Consider the following 12074-nt stretch of genomic DNA (forward strand, 5'->3'; position numbering starts at 1 on the left):
AAAATCATTTCCGAAAAATATTTTCTACTCACCAACCAAACATGAGAAAATAAGTCCAAAATCTACTTATTTCCAGGAAAACATTTTCTAGGAAAACATTTTTCATGGAAAACATTTTCCTTCATACCTAACGCACCCTTAGTGTTTACCTTTTTCTCACTATTTAGTTAAAATTGGTAAAATATGTTGGATTGGCTTACCTATTGGTTGGGAGTATAGGTGCCATCACGACTTGTGAATTTGGGTCATGACATACTCTCACAAATAAATCATAATTGTCCACCCTTACACTTTAAAAAAAAATACATATTTGTCATGTTCATCCAACTTTATGATCATATTTGCTCCTGTACTCCAAAAATGGTCATGTTTAACTCTACGGTGTTAAATCTGCATGCCCTCAATATATTTGTCTTCTCCTTCTAATTTTAAGATCATATGAGCCCTTATACTATAAAAAAAGGGACATTTATACCCCCAACAACGTCAAATCTGCATGTCCTCAACTTATTTGTCCTCTTTATCCAACTTTGTGCTCATTTTTACACTTGTATTCTAAAAAATATTTATTTATTTTTTACTGCTTTTAATCCTCATATCTCACCTTTGTCTACATGGATCACCTAAGACATATTTTCTTCCCAATTAGTTTACTAACTTATATTAACTCTTTTAATCGGACACATTAAGAAATTTGTTATTTTTTGTATTCAGCTTCGTAAAACAGAAATAGAAATAATGAAATAGAAAGAGAGAAAATAAACAATTCAAGACCACAAAACTCACTATTCATCATTAAGAATTTTAATCTCTGTAAGTATTCGAGGTTGTAGATTAGTTTCTCCCAAGATAAAAACAATTAACTATCAAAGAAGTAGAAATACCTCAAATTTTAATAATTCAGCAAACTCAAAAAAATAACAACGAAAGCACACACAGACTCAATCGATCGACAATTTTATTTATAAAAAATATATGCAAAATAGATTTTTTTCAATGTTTGAAGAATGAGAAAAATCTCACATTGCAGCAAGTGTGAACAATAAGTGTGAACAACAAGTTGTGAATGAACCTTTTCAGACAAGAGTGTGAATGCGCATGTTCAGAGACGACATGTCTATTCCGAACGTTTGTGTCTTTTGAAAAAAAAAAGTGTCTAATCGAAGGAACATGTCCCTTCTGAGCTACTTTACCGTTACACAAATTTTCAAACAATTATGTTACGTGGAATTAATTTTATAATTAATTAATTAACATTTTGAATTTGAGAAAAAAATTAATTAATGAGATTGATTAAACGAATTTTAACTAAAAAATTATCAATCAATCACATTATTTGTCAAAGTCAAAGTCGGGCGATGACGACGCGAGGGCCATTCTACTTAACCCTTCAAGAGCTAAAGAAAGTGTTACCTAATATAAAGACAATATTTTCCTTTCTTCTACCAATATGGATGAAATGACTTTTTATTTTCCCTCCAAATTGGTTCCCCCACATTTCTTAATTTCTTATTCTTATTTTTCGTTCATATCTTTCTTAAACCCAACAATCCTCCACATGAATGGGGAATGACTATTATTAAAACATATGCATGAAAAACTTGTATATCTAGTAAGTAAGGATTAATTACATTTGGATAAGTAGGTTTTTCTTAAACTTTTCATAGTGAACATATATCGAATATACTCGGTCAATCGGTAGACTTGATATCTTTGAACCGTCGAGCTTTGGTGTATACCTGGACAACATAAGTCACACAATCAAAACTTGGAGTGTTTTTGTTTCTCATTGTTTTGTTCGATTCATCCATGAGCACGTCTTGATTTGTTAGTGGTTAGAGAACAAATCTCACCGGATTCTCCTTGAAGCGACTTACACTTCACACTTACATAAGTGATTTCTAAATGTGTTATTCTGTAGATACACTATTTGATATATCAAACTTAGAAATCATTAAAAAATCCTTATGTCTTTATCCTAGTTACTAAACATTGTCTCATAATGAGAATAGACCATAAAATATTTTTTGACAATGTTGAACCGTCATCTATGACTTTGTTTGATCTCTTTGAATCTAGATCTTGGGATCTCCAATCTTCTAGCAGAGTTACTGCCACGATGAATTTTCCTTGGCCATAGTCCATTCTCTTCGATTATCTCTCAACTCTCTTTCGAGTTAAGCTTTTTGTAAGTGGATCCGACATATTATCCTTTAAATTTACATAGTCAATTGTGATATTCCACTAGAGAGTAGAATTGTGTCTCTATCTTCTGTGACAAAATTGCTATTACTCATAATGCTTCCACCCCCTCCAATTGTAGTTTGACTATCACAATGTATGAATATATGGTCCATTGATTTGGGTCAAAACAAAATATCTCCTTAGAAATTTTTGATCCATCCAACTTTTTCATCTGTCTTGTCCAAGGCTATGAATTTAGATTCCATTGTAAAGTGAAATATACATGTTTGTTTGGATGATTTTCAAGATATTGCTCCTCTACAAAAAGTGAAAACACATCCATGTGGATTTAGTTTCAGTTCACCTAGTATTCCAATTCGTATGACTATATTTTTTTCAATAACTGGTGGATATTTGTTGTAATGCAAAGTATAGTTTCGAATGTCATCTAACTACTCCAGTACCCTCTTCATTGTCATCCAATGATTTTGATTAAGATAACTTGTGTATCAACTTAGTGTACTTATAGGGCATGCTATCTAGCGTGTACAGTTCATGATGTACATCAAACTTCCTAATACTCTGGCATAATGTGATTGAGACTGACTTTCACCTTTATTGTTATCAAGATTCACATCAATTTGTGTCTTTGCCCTTTTGAAATTCAGGTACTTGAACTTTTTTTATTACCTTTCAAATATAATGAGATTGAAACAATGTTAGACCGTGAGGAGTTTATGAATCTTAATTTTCAATATCAAAATCGGCAAATCCTAGTTCTTTCATATCAAGATTACTAGTGAGAATATGCTTAGTAGCTTTTACATTAGCAATGTCGTTGTTGATTATCAACATGTCATTCACATATAGGCATACAATGACCTATTGATATGGAGCATTTTTAATGTATACATATTCATCACACTCATTGATCATGAATCCATTTGCCAAGATGGTTTTATCAAACTTTGCATGTCATTATTTCGGTACTTATTTTAGTCCATAGAGAAACTTAATAAGTTTGTACACTTTCTTTTCTCACCATGAACTATGAATTTCCTCAGGTTATTCCATGTATTCAAGAAGGTTGATTTCACATCCATTTGATGGATTTTTAAAACCATATACTGTAACTAGGGTAATTAACATTTGAATTGATGTAATCCTAATCACTGACGATCAAAATAATCTAGACCTTTTTCTGTATATAGCCTTTGGAGACAAGTCTTACTTTGTATTTGTCAATAGTTTTATCATCTCTCAGTTTCCTTTTAATAATCCATTTCGAATTCAAAAGTTTATTTCTTAAAGAAAGATCGACCAACTCCTAAGTTTTATTATTTAAGATTGAATAAATCTTACTATTGATAGACTGGTAGATTCGGGTTAGCGTATAAAAGCTTTATAATATTATAGGCAAGGTTAGGCTGCCCATTATTTTGGCAGGTCAAAAAAACAAACAATCCAATCCACAATTGTGTTGGTTACAAGCCGCGCTGAACCAACTTATTTTTTTAAAAGACTGTGTCTTTTATAATTTAAATTTAAATTTTATAATTTTAATATAAATATAAAATAATATCACATGGTATTTACAACTTGTTGATCAGGTGTCAAATCCATAAACAATAATTTTAGTTATACTTATTAAATTTGACCTCAAAGTAAAGATTTGGTTGTATGACTTAAATCTATAATCATCATCATTTTATGTAAATATTTTGGCTACAACAATACAAGAAAATAATTTTTATATTTGGATTTTGGACTTCGTAATATTTATATTTTTCGTATTTTATTAATTAAATTGTTTTTAATTTAGCTTATGGGTCGGCCAACATACATTGCTCAAACCCTACAGGCTAGCGTGTATATTAGGGTCAGGCTAAGAAGTTTTACTCTTAAATGGACTGTTAAAATTTTAGCATAAGCGTATTAAATCACGAGTTGGATCAAGTTGGCTCAATGAGTCTATTGATGGCTCTACACTCTACCATTAAAAATATTTGATTAAAAGATATCAATAAAGTTAAAGAAAATTATGTAATAAAGTCATTTTAATTTTGTTTATTATTAATAAGATCATTCAACTTGTATTTTATATATCTCAAAAAATTATAATGATTCGGTTGGTCATTTTTGAAAATTTTGATAAAATTACCATTTTATCCTTCTTCATATTGGCTCGAGACTTTGTGATATGGGTATTGGAAGTTGGTTTCAAGTTTTGAGTAAAAAGTGGTAATTTGGAGAATTTCGACATTTGAAAGGCAAAAGTTGTTAAAAAGTGATTTTCGATGTCTTTTGGAGTTTTGAGTGTTGGATGAAATTCCATTGAATCCATCGGTCCCAAAATATGGAAATTGGTCTAAGAAAATTGCCATTTTTAATTTGGAATCTTTTCGGGATTTGAAATCTAAGTTGGAAAATTATAGAATTTTACCTTTGACTGACTTTGATCAATATTCGGGATTTTGGATGTTCGGATCGAAATTCTGAGATTTTCATTGGATATGGGGGATGATTTTTAGGTCTATGTGAGGTCTTGGTTGATTTTCAAAGGTCGTGAGCTTGATTTGACATTTGTAGGTGTTATGTTCATTTTTTGTGATTGTCACAAATTTCGGGTCATGAAAACTTCGAATTTTATTTTGATGATTTTATTGTGTCTGGAACGTCTAGTATAGTCAATTTGCATTTAAGATTTGTATGTACGGGATTCTAAACGATTTCCGAGGGTCCAGTCGGAGACTTAGAGATTTGCTTATTTTTGTTGTATGTGTTATTGGTGCCAACTCTCTGTGTTCTCGAAGCTTGTAATCGTTTTCGCAGAGAGGAATCGTGGGGACCCTCGCATTCTTGTAGGGTCAAGGTATTGATCTCCGCAAGCCCTACCGTATTTACCAAGGCCCCGTTCAATAAACCTTCTATCGCGGGAAGGAGTCCGTGTTTGTGGAGGATCCCTTGACAACAGAATGTTTTTCAAAATTGGTGTTTCAACCCCCATTTCACCATTTTTGAGTTTAAAGAGCTTTGATGTTGTGATTTGAACAAGATTGTTGAGAAGAATTATTTGAGTAACAATTCCTAATCTTAAATCTTCATTTAATCATTATTATTTAGGGAAAATGCATAAATACACCCCACCCCACCACAAATCTATAACCGAAACTCTAGAGACGCACTTATACTATACTACGGTCCTATTACCTCCCTGAATTTATTTTATAAATAATTTTCTATAATTTTTTGGCCAACGTGGAACTAGCTTGACAAAAAATATCAAAACGCGCTGGGCCCACAAGATAGTGTCACGTAGGCCGAAAAGTGATAGAAAATTATTAATAAAATAAGTTCAGGGGGTAATAGGACCTTAGTATAGTACAAGTGTGTCTCTGAGATTTTTGGCATAGGTTGAGGGATACTTGTGCAGTTTCCCTATTATTTATGAATTTAATTCCAATCAAGGTTTTGAAATGCTAAATTGAGGTTTTTCTTCAAGAATCTAAGAACTTGGTACAATGGTGATTGATTTTAAATCTTTTTTCGAAATGATTTTCACAAATGAATTCCAATTGTCTTAGATAATATTTTCAAGTAAATATTTTCGGATTCAAACCTCATTTTCGGAATTTGGATTTTTGAGTTGATTGTACCCATTTTGCAAAGTATTTAAAATGGGTGTTGCTATTTCCGGAATCTTATTGTTATTACTTGATTGAATTATATTTTGTGGCTTTGGACATTGTTTGAAAAGAAAAGACTCAAGTCTTAAATTGAATTTCATTAAAATTGAGGCATATGATCTCCTAAACCTTGTAAATCTAGTATAATCATGTATTTCCCTTAATTGTGTGTTGGGGAGTAATGGGAGTGAGGCGATTGGTTCATTGTTTGACTTGAGTAATCTTGGGGAATTAATGAAAAGGCAACATGTTGATCATAATACTATGTGAATTTACCTCGTTGTGAGCCTTAATGTATTCATTGATGTAATGCTTAGATAGCATTATTGTAGATGTGAAATTGCTTGAGTTATCATTTCTTCCTTGTGGCGTTTTGTGGCGTGAAATTGCTTATTTGCATTGATTTCTATGCACCATTTTTCAGAGGAAAATAACTCTTCTAAAAAAAAAATAGACAATGAAATTGCAAATCCATAACAAGAAAATGGACCACTAACTTAAAGAATATTGGAAGCACAATGTTTATGGTTGATTCTCTTACATGAAATGGCTAAAAGTTAAAACCTTGGCTCTCAATAATGGTGGTTCTTGAGTACAAAACACAACTAGATTACAAAAATTAACAAATAAATTGTTAGAAAATACAAGAAAAAGAGATGAATGAATTGCTATATAAACTTTTGAAAGGAAAAGAATATATGTTCTTTATGGTGCTGTCACTACTTTCTGCAGCAGAGTTTTTCTCTAATCTCTGCAGGCTGCCATATGATCTATTTGCAAGGATACCGCGATTCACACCTCCTTAGGCAGCTCGTAAGATCAAACAAATTCCACATATCACAATGGAAACTTCCTTCTTTCATGATTCAATATGTCGCGGTTATCCTCCTTCCTAGTGGAATTTAGGAAAGTCACCGATGTTAAGAAGTGTTCAGTTCCAGAAAAATCACTTTCTCGTGAATGGTTTTTGGCATACAAGAAGACGTTGGTCGCTTCCATTCTGTAGGTCAATCACCCTAGCTTCCCAGCGGATTTGTGTGGCTAACATGCGTGCTTTCTCTATGGGTCCCAATGTATCCGAAAGAATAATCCAACCCTATCAAGAATTCGTATTCAAATGTCAAAACATGTACAAACAGTAAGGAATCGAGGAAACATGAGTAACAACTGAAGGTGTTGAGTCAATTTGAACTGGAAAAATGAAGTGTACAGAGCACAGACTGAAACTAAAGTATTACCTCGGGTCGCAAAATACGATCCATCTCAAGTAGCAATTCAAGCATACTGCAATCTTGTGAAGAAATGTGTGAAAGGAGCCCATTAGCATGGAGCATATCATATGTTCGTGGATACGTAGGAAACGGTTCACACCTGTCCAATTTTGAAAAAGGTTGCTATTAGTACATAACCAGAACCCTTATAGCATTTAATTTTAAAAGCACTAAGCTCGGGGTCGATCAATCAACTAAACCTCATTTTAGATAATGTGTCTTCAGTATTTCTACAGAAAACTAAGCTGCCAAGCTCATATTATGAAAGAAATAGTAAGCGAAAAGCAAGAAACAAGTATCGACTGTTGATATCCTGTTGAAGAGATAAAGTACAAGCCTCAAATTTCTCTGGTTCTCTAAGTTTATACTCGCACGTCCAATTTAAGTAATGCTTTTTCTGAAGTGATACACTCATGCTTCAGAAAAGATTGTAAATTGTAATTATTAATTTTGAAGTCATTAAACATTAGGGATGCCAAAAGATTTTAAATCACACGAGTATCAGGATTGTTAGACGTTTACAACCCTTCTCACTGGCTTTAAAGATTGACACAACAAATATCTTCCTATCATATCGTCTTGACCTCCTACTTTAGTTACCTTAAACATACAGAAAGTCCATCAATCATCAACTCAAAGGATGGAGATGGCAAGCAAATGGAAAATAAAATAATTCACGGAACATGAACAAGAATAAATTATGATATTTAAACAATGTTCTGTAAGTTTTTTCCACTATAATAATCTGCAGGAAAAGCTACTTGATAAGAATAATTATCAGAATATTTCACTATCAATTAAGAGAAGTAGAGGAATATAATAATATCCATATTGCATTGCTTTAGTTTGAATTATTATATATCTACAATACCCAAGTATAAATGTCTGCAAGTCTTGAAAATATAAACGATAATGGCTTACCAGTTATGCAGAATACCGGCTAAACCTCGATCAAGTATGAGAGGAAGCGTATTACGCGCCCCAAGAGGAACAACATTCATCACCCACACTGATTTACTTGCCTCCAACATAGCAGCATTTAAGCCCCCATAATGTGCATTCATGTCCATGACATTCCGCACCATATTGTATGGAGGCAATGGATCTTCTTCACCCGGCCTCTTTGGATGGTCAGAGAAAATCAAGGGCGACAACAAAGACCAATAATTTCTCAACGCTGATTTCCAGAATCCCGAATCCTCAGAGAAATCATCAGGATCGACTCCTGCCCAAAGAACAAAACACACACAAATGAGTGATTGTTAAAAGGAAGTGCACATACAGCTGAAAGTTGGAGAACGAAGAAGTCAACTATTTTATCCAAAAATACTTGCCATGAATTTCAATATTAGTTGAGTTCAGAGGACCAGATCTGTCGTGAATCGGAACCCACCGGTTACTGCTTGTCCCAGAAATACAGTGTGCAAGCGGTTGGTAGTACAGTTGCATGTCCTCTCCTTTACAAATCGGTATACTAAGTTGTGAGCTACATCAAAACGCAAAAGCTCGTTATAGGAGGTATAGTGGCAAAAAAGAAATAATAGATAAGTATAACTATATCTTGGAAATGGAGAATAAAAATGGAAGACAAGTATATGATAGTTTTGTCTTTTAACAAACTAAAGATTTTTCTTACGGGAAGAGGGGAAGAGGTGGAGCAGATACGTGAATCATTTCAAAGATATCAATGCACATATCAAACACTACTAAAACAAGGTAATTTCCAAGAAAATTCCTTTTCTGTATCTCCGTTTCAGAAAAGTCTACGTGTGGAAGATGTAAAAAGTTTCTTCCCTAAAGATCATCTATTATAATTAGGTATTTGTTTACTGAGTCAAGCTCTACAATGGATAATGCCCTTTTCATCTAAATCAGTGATCAATATTCCTGACATGTTAGTTTATAATTTAGTCAATTGAGACAAAAAATTGCTTCAAGGAAGTTACGAACATAAATAAAAAGAGTACGTACATAAACTCCTCGATTGGCCTTACCTATAGCATTGAGAATTTACTGTCTTCTGCCAGATGAAAGTCTCTTCCTGCTGTCCCAAAAGAGACCAACAAAGCTTTTTAGTGAACTCTTCCAAAGGAGTAGACATGCTTCCCTTCTTCGCACTAGCAGAACTATCCTGCTGCTGCCGGGTTGTTGGTGAGGTTAAAATAAAATAACCTCCGGGCTTGAGCACACGGTCAATTTCAATTAAAAACAATCCATCTGTTTTTTTTTTCAAATTATTGTTAGTTTTATGCTATTGAATTCACCATTTTCATGAATTAACAGATGCTGACATACAAATAGAATCTAGCCATATAGGCAACATCGTCTAAGTTGTTACTCCTTCCGTTTCTATTTGGCACAGAGTTTAAGAAAGTAAACAAGACTTTTGAATCTTGAATGTAAACAATATGTCCTTTAATCTTATGGTCACGTGGAAAGATGGAATTAAAGAGTTGTTACAAAAAGGAAAGAGACATTCCTTTTTAAATGGACTAAATGGTAAAGTAAGACAAACAAATTGAAACAGAGGGAGTAATTGATATGTTTGAGGAAAAAAGCAGTTTAACGATATTATGAGGTTTTTTAAGTAAAATAGAGAGATCATGAGGATGAACTATAGAATCAGAACGAGCGAAGTGATTGAAATTGATCGACTAAAGTGAAAATCACAGTAAGTGACATTACATAAATCTAATGAAATAAACGATAGATCAATTAACCCAAACAAAGATGATGAGTAAACAGCTGGCTAACCACAGCTCCTCAAAAACATAGCAAAAGCAATACCTTTGTTGTCCCAAATGATTCCACACTGAGCACAATGAACCATATCATAAGACAACGATGGAAATGGAAGTTGTTTTGAAATAAAGTCGCCTATGACTGCTGGAAGTCCTCTCTCAAGTGCAAACTGAACTTGGCTACCAGATGACTCATACTCGGCCACACAAAGAGCCATCAACTTCAGCGAAAGTAGATGACCACCAAAGCTACCAAATCCGCAACCAATATCTAGTACAGTGCGCACCTGTTATTTAGACAAGAACAAAAATTCCTATTTTATTGAAGTGATAAAATGGTTAAGACACCCTAGTTCGTGTCACTCTTAATAAACCAGCAAGGGAACGAAAAGTAGAACGAGATAATACATTTATGGAAAGAATAACTAAGATTTACTTACACCGGCTTGAAGAAATTCTGCATCACTTCCAAGCCCAATCATCTCAGCAATAAGGTGTGAGTGATCTTTGACACTATCAACCATCATTCCATCATCCGAGTGGAAAGCAATCTGGTTCTCTTCCAGTAACATTAATCTGAAAAATATAATTAGAATGGGCCTATTATAAATCAGGCAATAATAGTTAAATGCAGCATCACCGATAACTAATAAAAAGAAAAGAAAATGTTCATCAAGTTCATTCAATTGACGGTACCTTTTTGTCATGCTTCCGGAAGAAAGGAACTGATCTTTCGTTAGCCTTACATTTCCACTCCATATGATATCCCTACCTGCTGGCCAAGTCAGAGGAATTTTATAGTCCTTTGGAGGACGAACCAAACAATGTGGTTGTCCGCGTGATAACTCACAATGTCGATCAAACTCCTCCCCATCTTTCAAACCAGTTACCGTATTTGCAGATACATTATAACAAGGTACATAATTCTCTCTTTCTTTCCCACAAAAACCAATATCCTTTATCCAATTAGCTCCTACAGAAAGGCTATTTAGATCTAAATAATCGTTTCGCACTAGCTTCGTTAGCTTTCTATAACTTATATAAACATCAGGGTTTGTAGAGGAGGCCACAGAGTCAAAGGTACTTGAATAAGATGATTCTAATAATGCTATAACCCCAAATACACCAACTATGCACAAGACTAACCAGCTTACTGACGGTCTACGCCCGAACAGTATTGATAGTTTAGTAAACAAAGATCTTCTCATATCCAAGTTTCCACCACAACTACCTCAAACCCAAGTGTCGAGAAGATCAAAATAGGTGCTAGTTACTGTTACAACCTGAATCTCCAAAACAACAAGTAATATGTATCGCCCAGCATCCAAACAATTCCAATTAACATGAGTTAAACCACTATCTAATCTTCAAAAAAATCAATCCTTTGCAAGATAATCATAAAAATAGAAAAAAGACGAACATATTTTCGATCCCACAAGTGTCCAATGCAGGTCAGTAGAGTCACTCCTTGAAATAGACTTAAAACATAACAAATAACCATTTCAGAAAATGACAATTTTCAACAACCATCACAATTTACTTGAAATAATCTAAATCCAGCAACTACTCCCTCAGAAAAACCTGCAACAGAAAAACACAAAATTATACCTAGGAATTAATCAGAAAACAAAAACAACAATGCTTCAATTTTAAACTAGCCAAGGTAGACTAATCCTCGAAAAAATGCTCTACCTTTGAAGGATCCGACACACAACTTTTGAAGAGTCGAAGCAACATCCATATACATCCACTAAATTAGATCCATTTCAATACAATACGACAAATGGAGTTCTCTAAAAAAAATTATTCCGTCATGTCAATCTCCAATAACACATAATATCAAACACAAACAGCAAATGCCTCAAATTCCATATTTAGCAAATTTATTTCATTTAAAGCTCAATAATCTGTTTGTTTTCTAAAAAAAAAAAATTATCCAGGAAAACAACAAATTGGCAGGAAAATGGAGATACCAAAATTTCAGCAATACAAATTAAGATCTCAAACGCAGATCAGATCCACATATCATTACAATAACAAAAAAATGCATTATAATCTATACAAGATTAACCAAAAAAAATCCCCAAAAAAAAATCATTCTGGCCTCTCCGTGACAAAGGGTTTTGGATTACCTTTGATTAATTTCTGATAAATTGTTGAGTATAAATTTTGAGTGTGTATATAATTCCGTT

The 12074-nt window shown here is 33.4% G+C and overlaps 1 protein-coding gene across 2 annotated transcripts; it reads right to left on the minus strand.

Annotated features, from left to right (window-relative positions):
* Positions 1 to 6344: 6344 nt before the first annotated feature.
* LOC107021865 (probable methyltransferase PMT5) lies at positions 6345 to 12074 on the minus strand. Of its 2 annotated transcripts, none has more exons than XM_015222672.2 (9): positions 12015 to 12074; positions 10579 to 11463; positions 10323 to 10458; positions 9929 to 10169; positions 9136 to 9358; positions 8476 to 8627; positions 8063 to 8366; positions 7109 to 7241; positions 6345 to 6966 (listed from the first exon to the last, which is right to left on the minus strand). In XM_015222672.2, the coding sequence occupies exons 2-9, from the start codon at positions 11088 to 11090 to the stop codon at positions 6817 to 6819; spliced, it is 1851 nt and encodes a 616-aa protein (XP_015078158.1). In that variant the 5' UTR covers positions 11091 to 11463; positions 12015 to 12074; the 3' UTR covers positions 6345 to 6816. The 2 variants fall into 2 exon arrangements, with proteins under 2 accessions (XP_015078158.1, XP_015078099.1); XM_015222613.2 differs by lacking the exon at positions 12015 to 12074 and adding an exon at positions 11575 to 12008.

This window comes from Solanum pennellii, chromosome 1 (assembly GCF_001406875.1).
Source record: "Solanum pennellii chromosome 1, SPENNV200".
NCBI lineage: Eukaryota > Viridiplantae > Streptophyta > Magnoliopsida > Solanales > Solanaceae > Solanum > Solanum pennellii.

What these genes read in the sequence shown, in the direction of transcription:
- LOC107021865 (XM_015222672.2), bottom strand. Translation starts at nt 11,090, where the DNA reads ATGAGAAGATCTTTGTTTACTAAACTATCAATACTGTTCGGGCGTAGA. An exon ending in AATCATTTGGGACAACAAAG is followed by an intron (nt 9,359 to 9,928) that starts GTATTGCTTTTG and finishes AAAAAAAAACAG; the next exon opens with ATGGATTGTTTTTAATTGAA. An exon ending in AACTAATATTGAAATTCATG is followed by an intron (nt 8,367 to 8,475) that starts GCAAGTATTTTT and finishes TTCTTTGGGCAG; the next exon opens with GAGTCGATCCTGATGATTTC.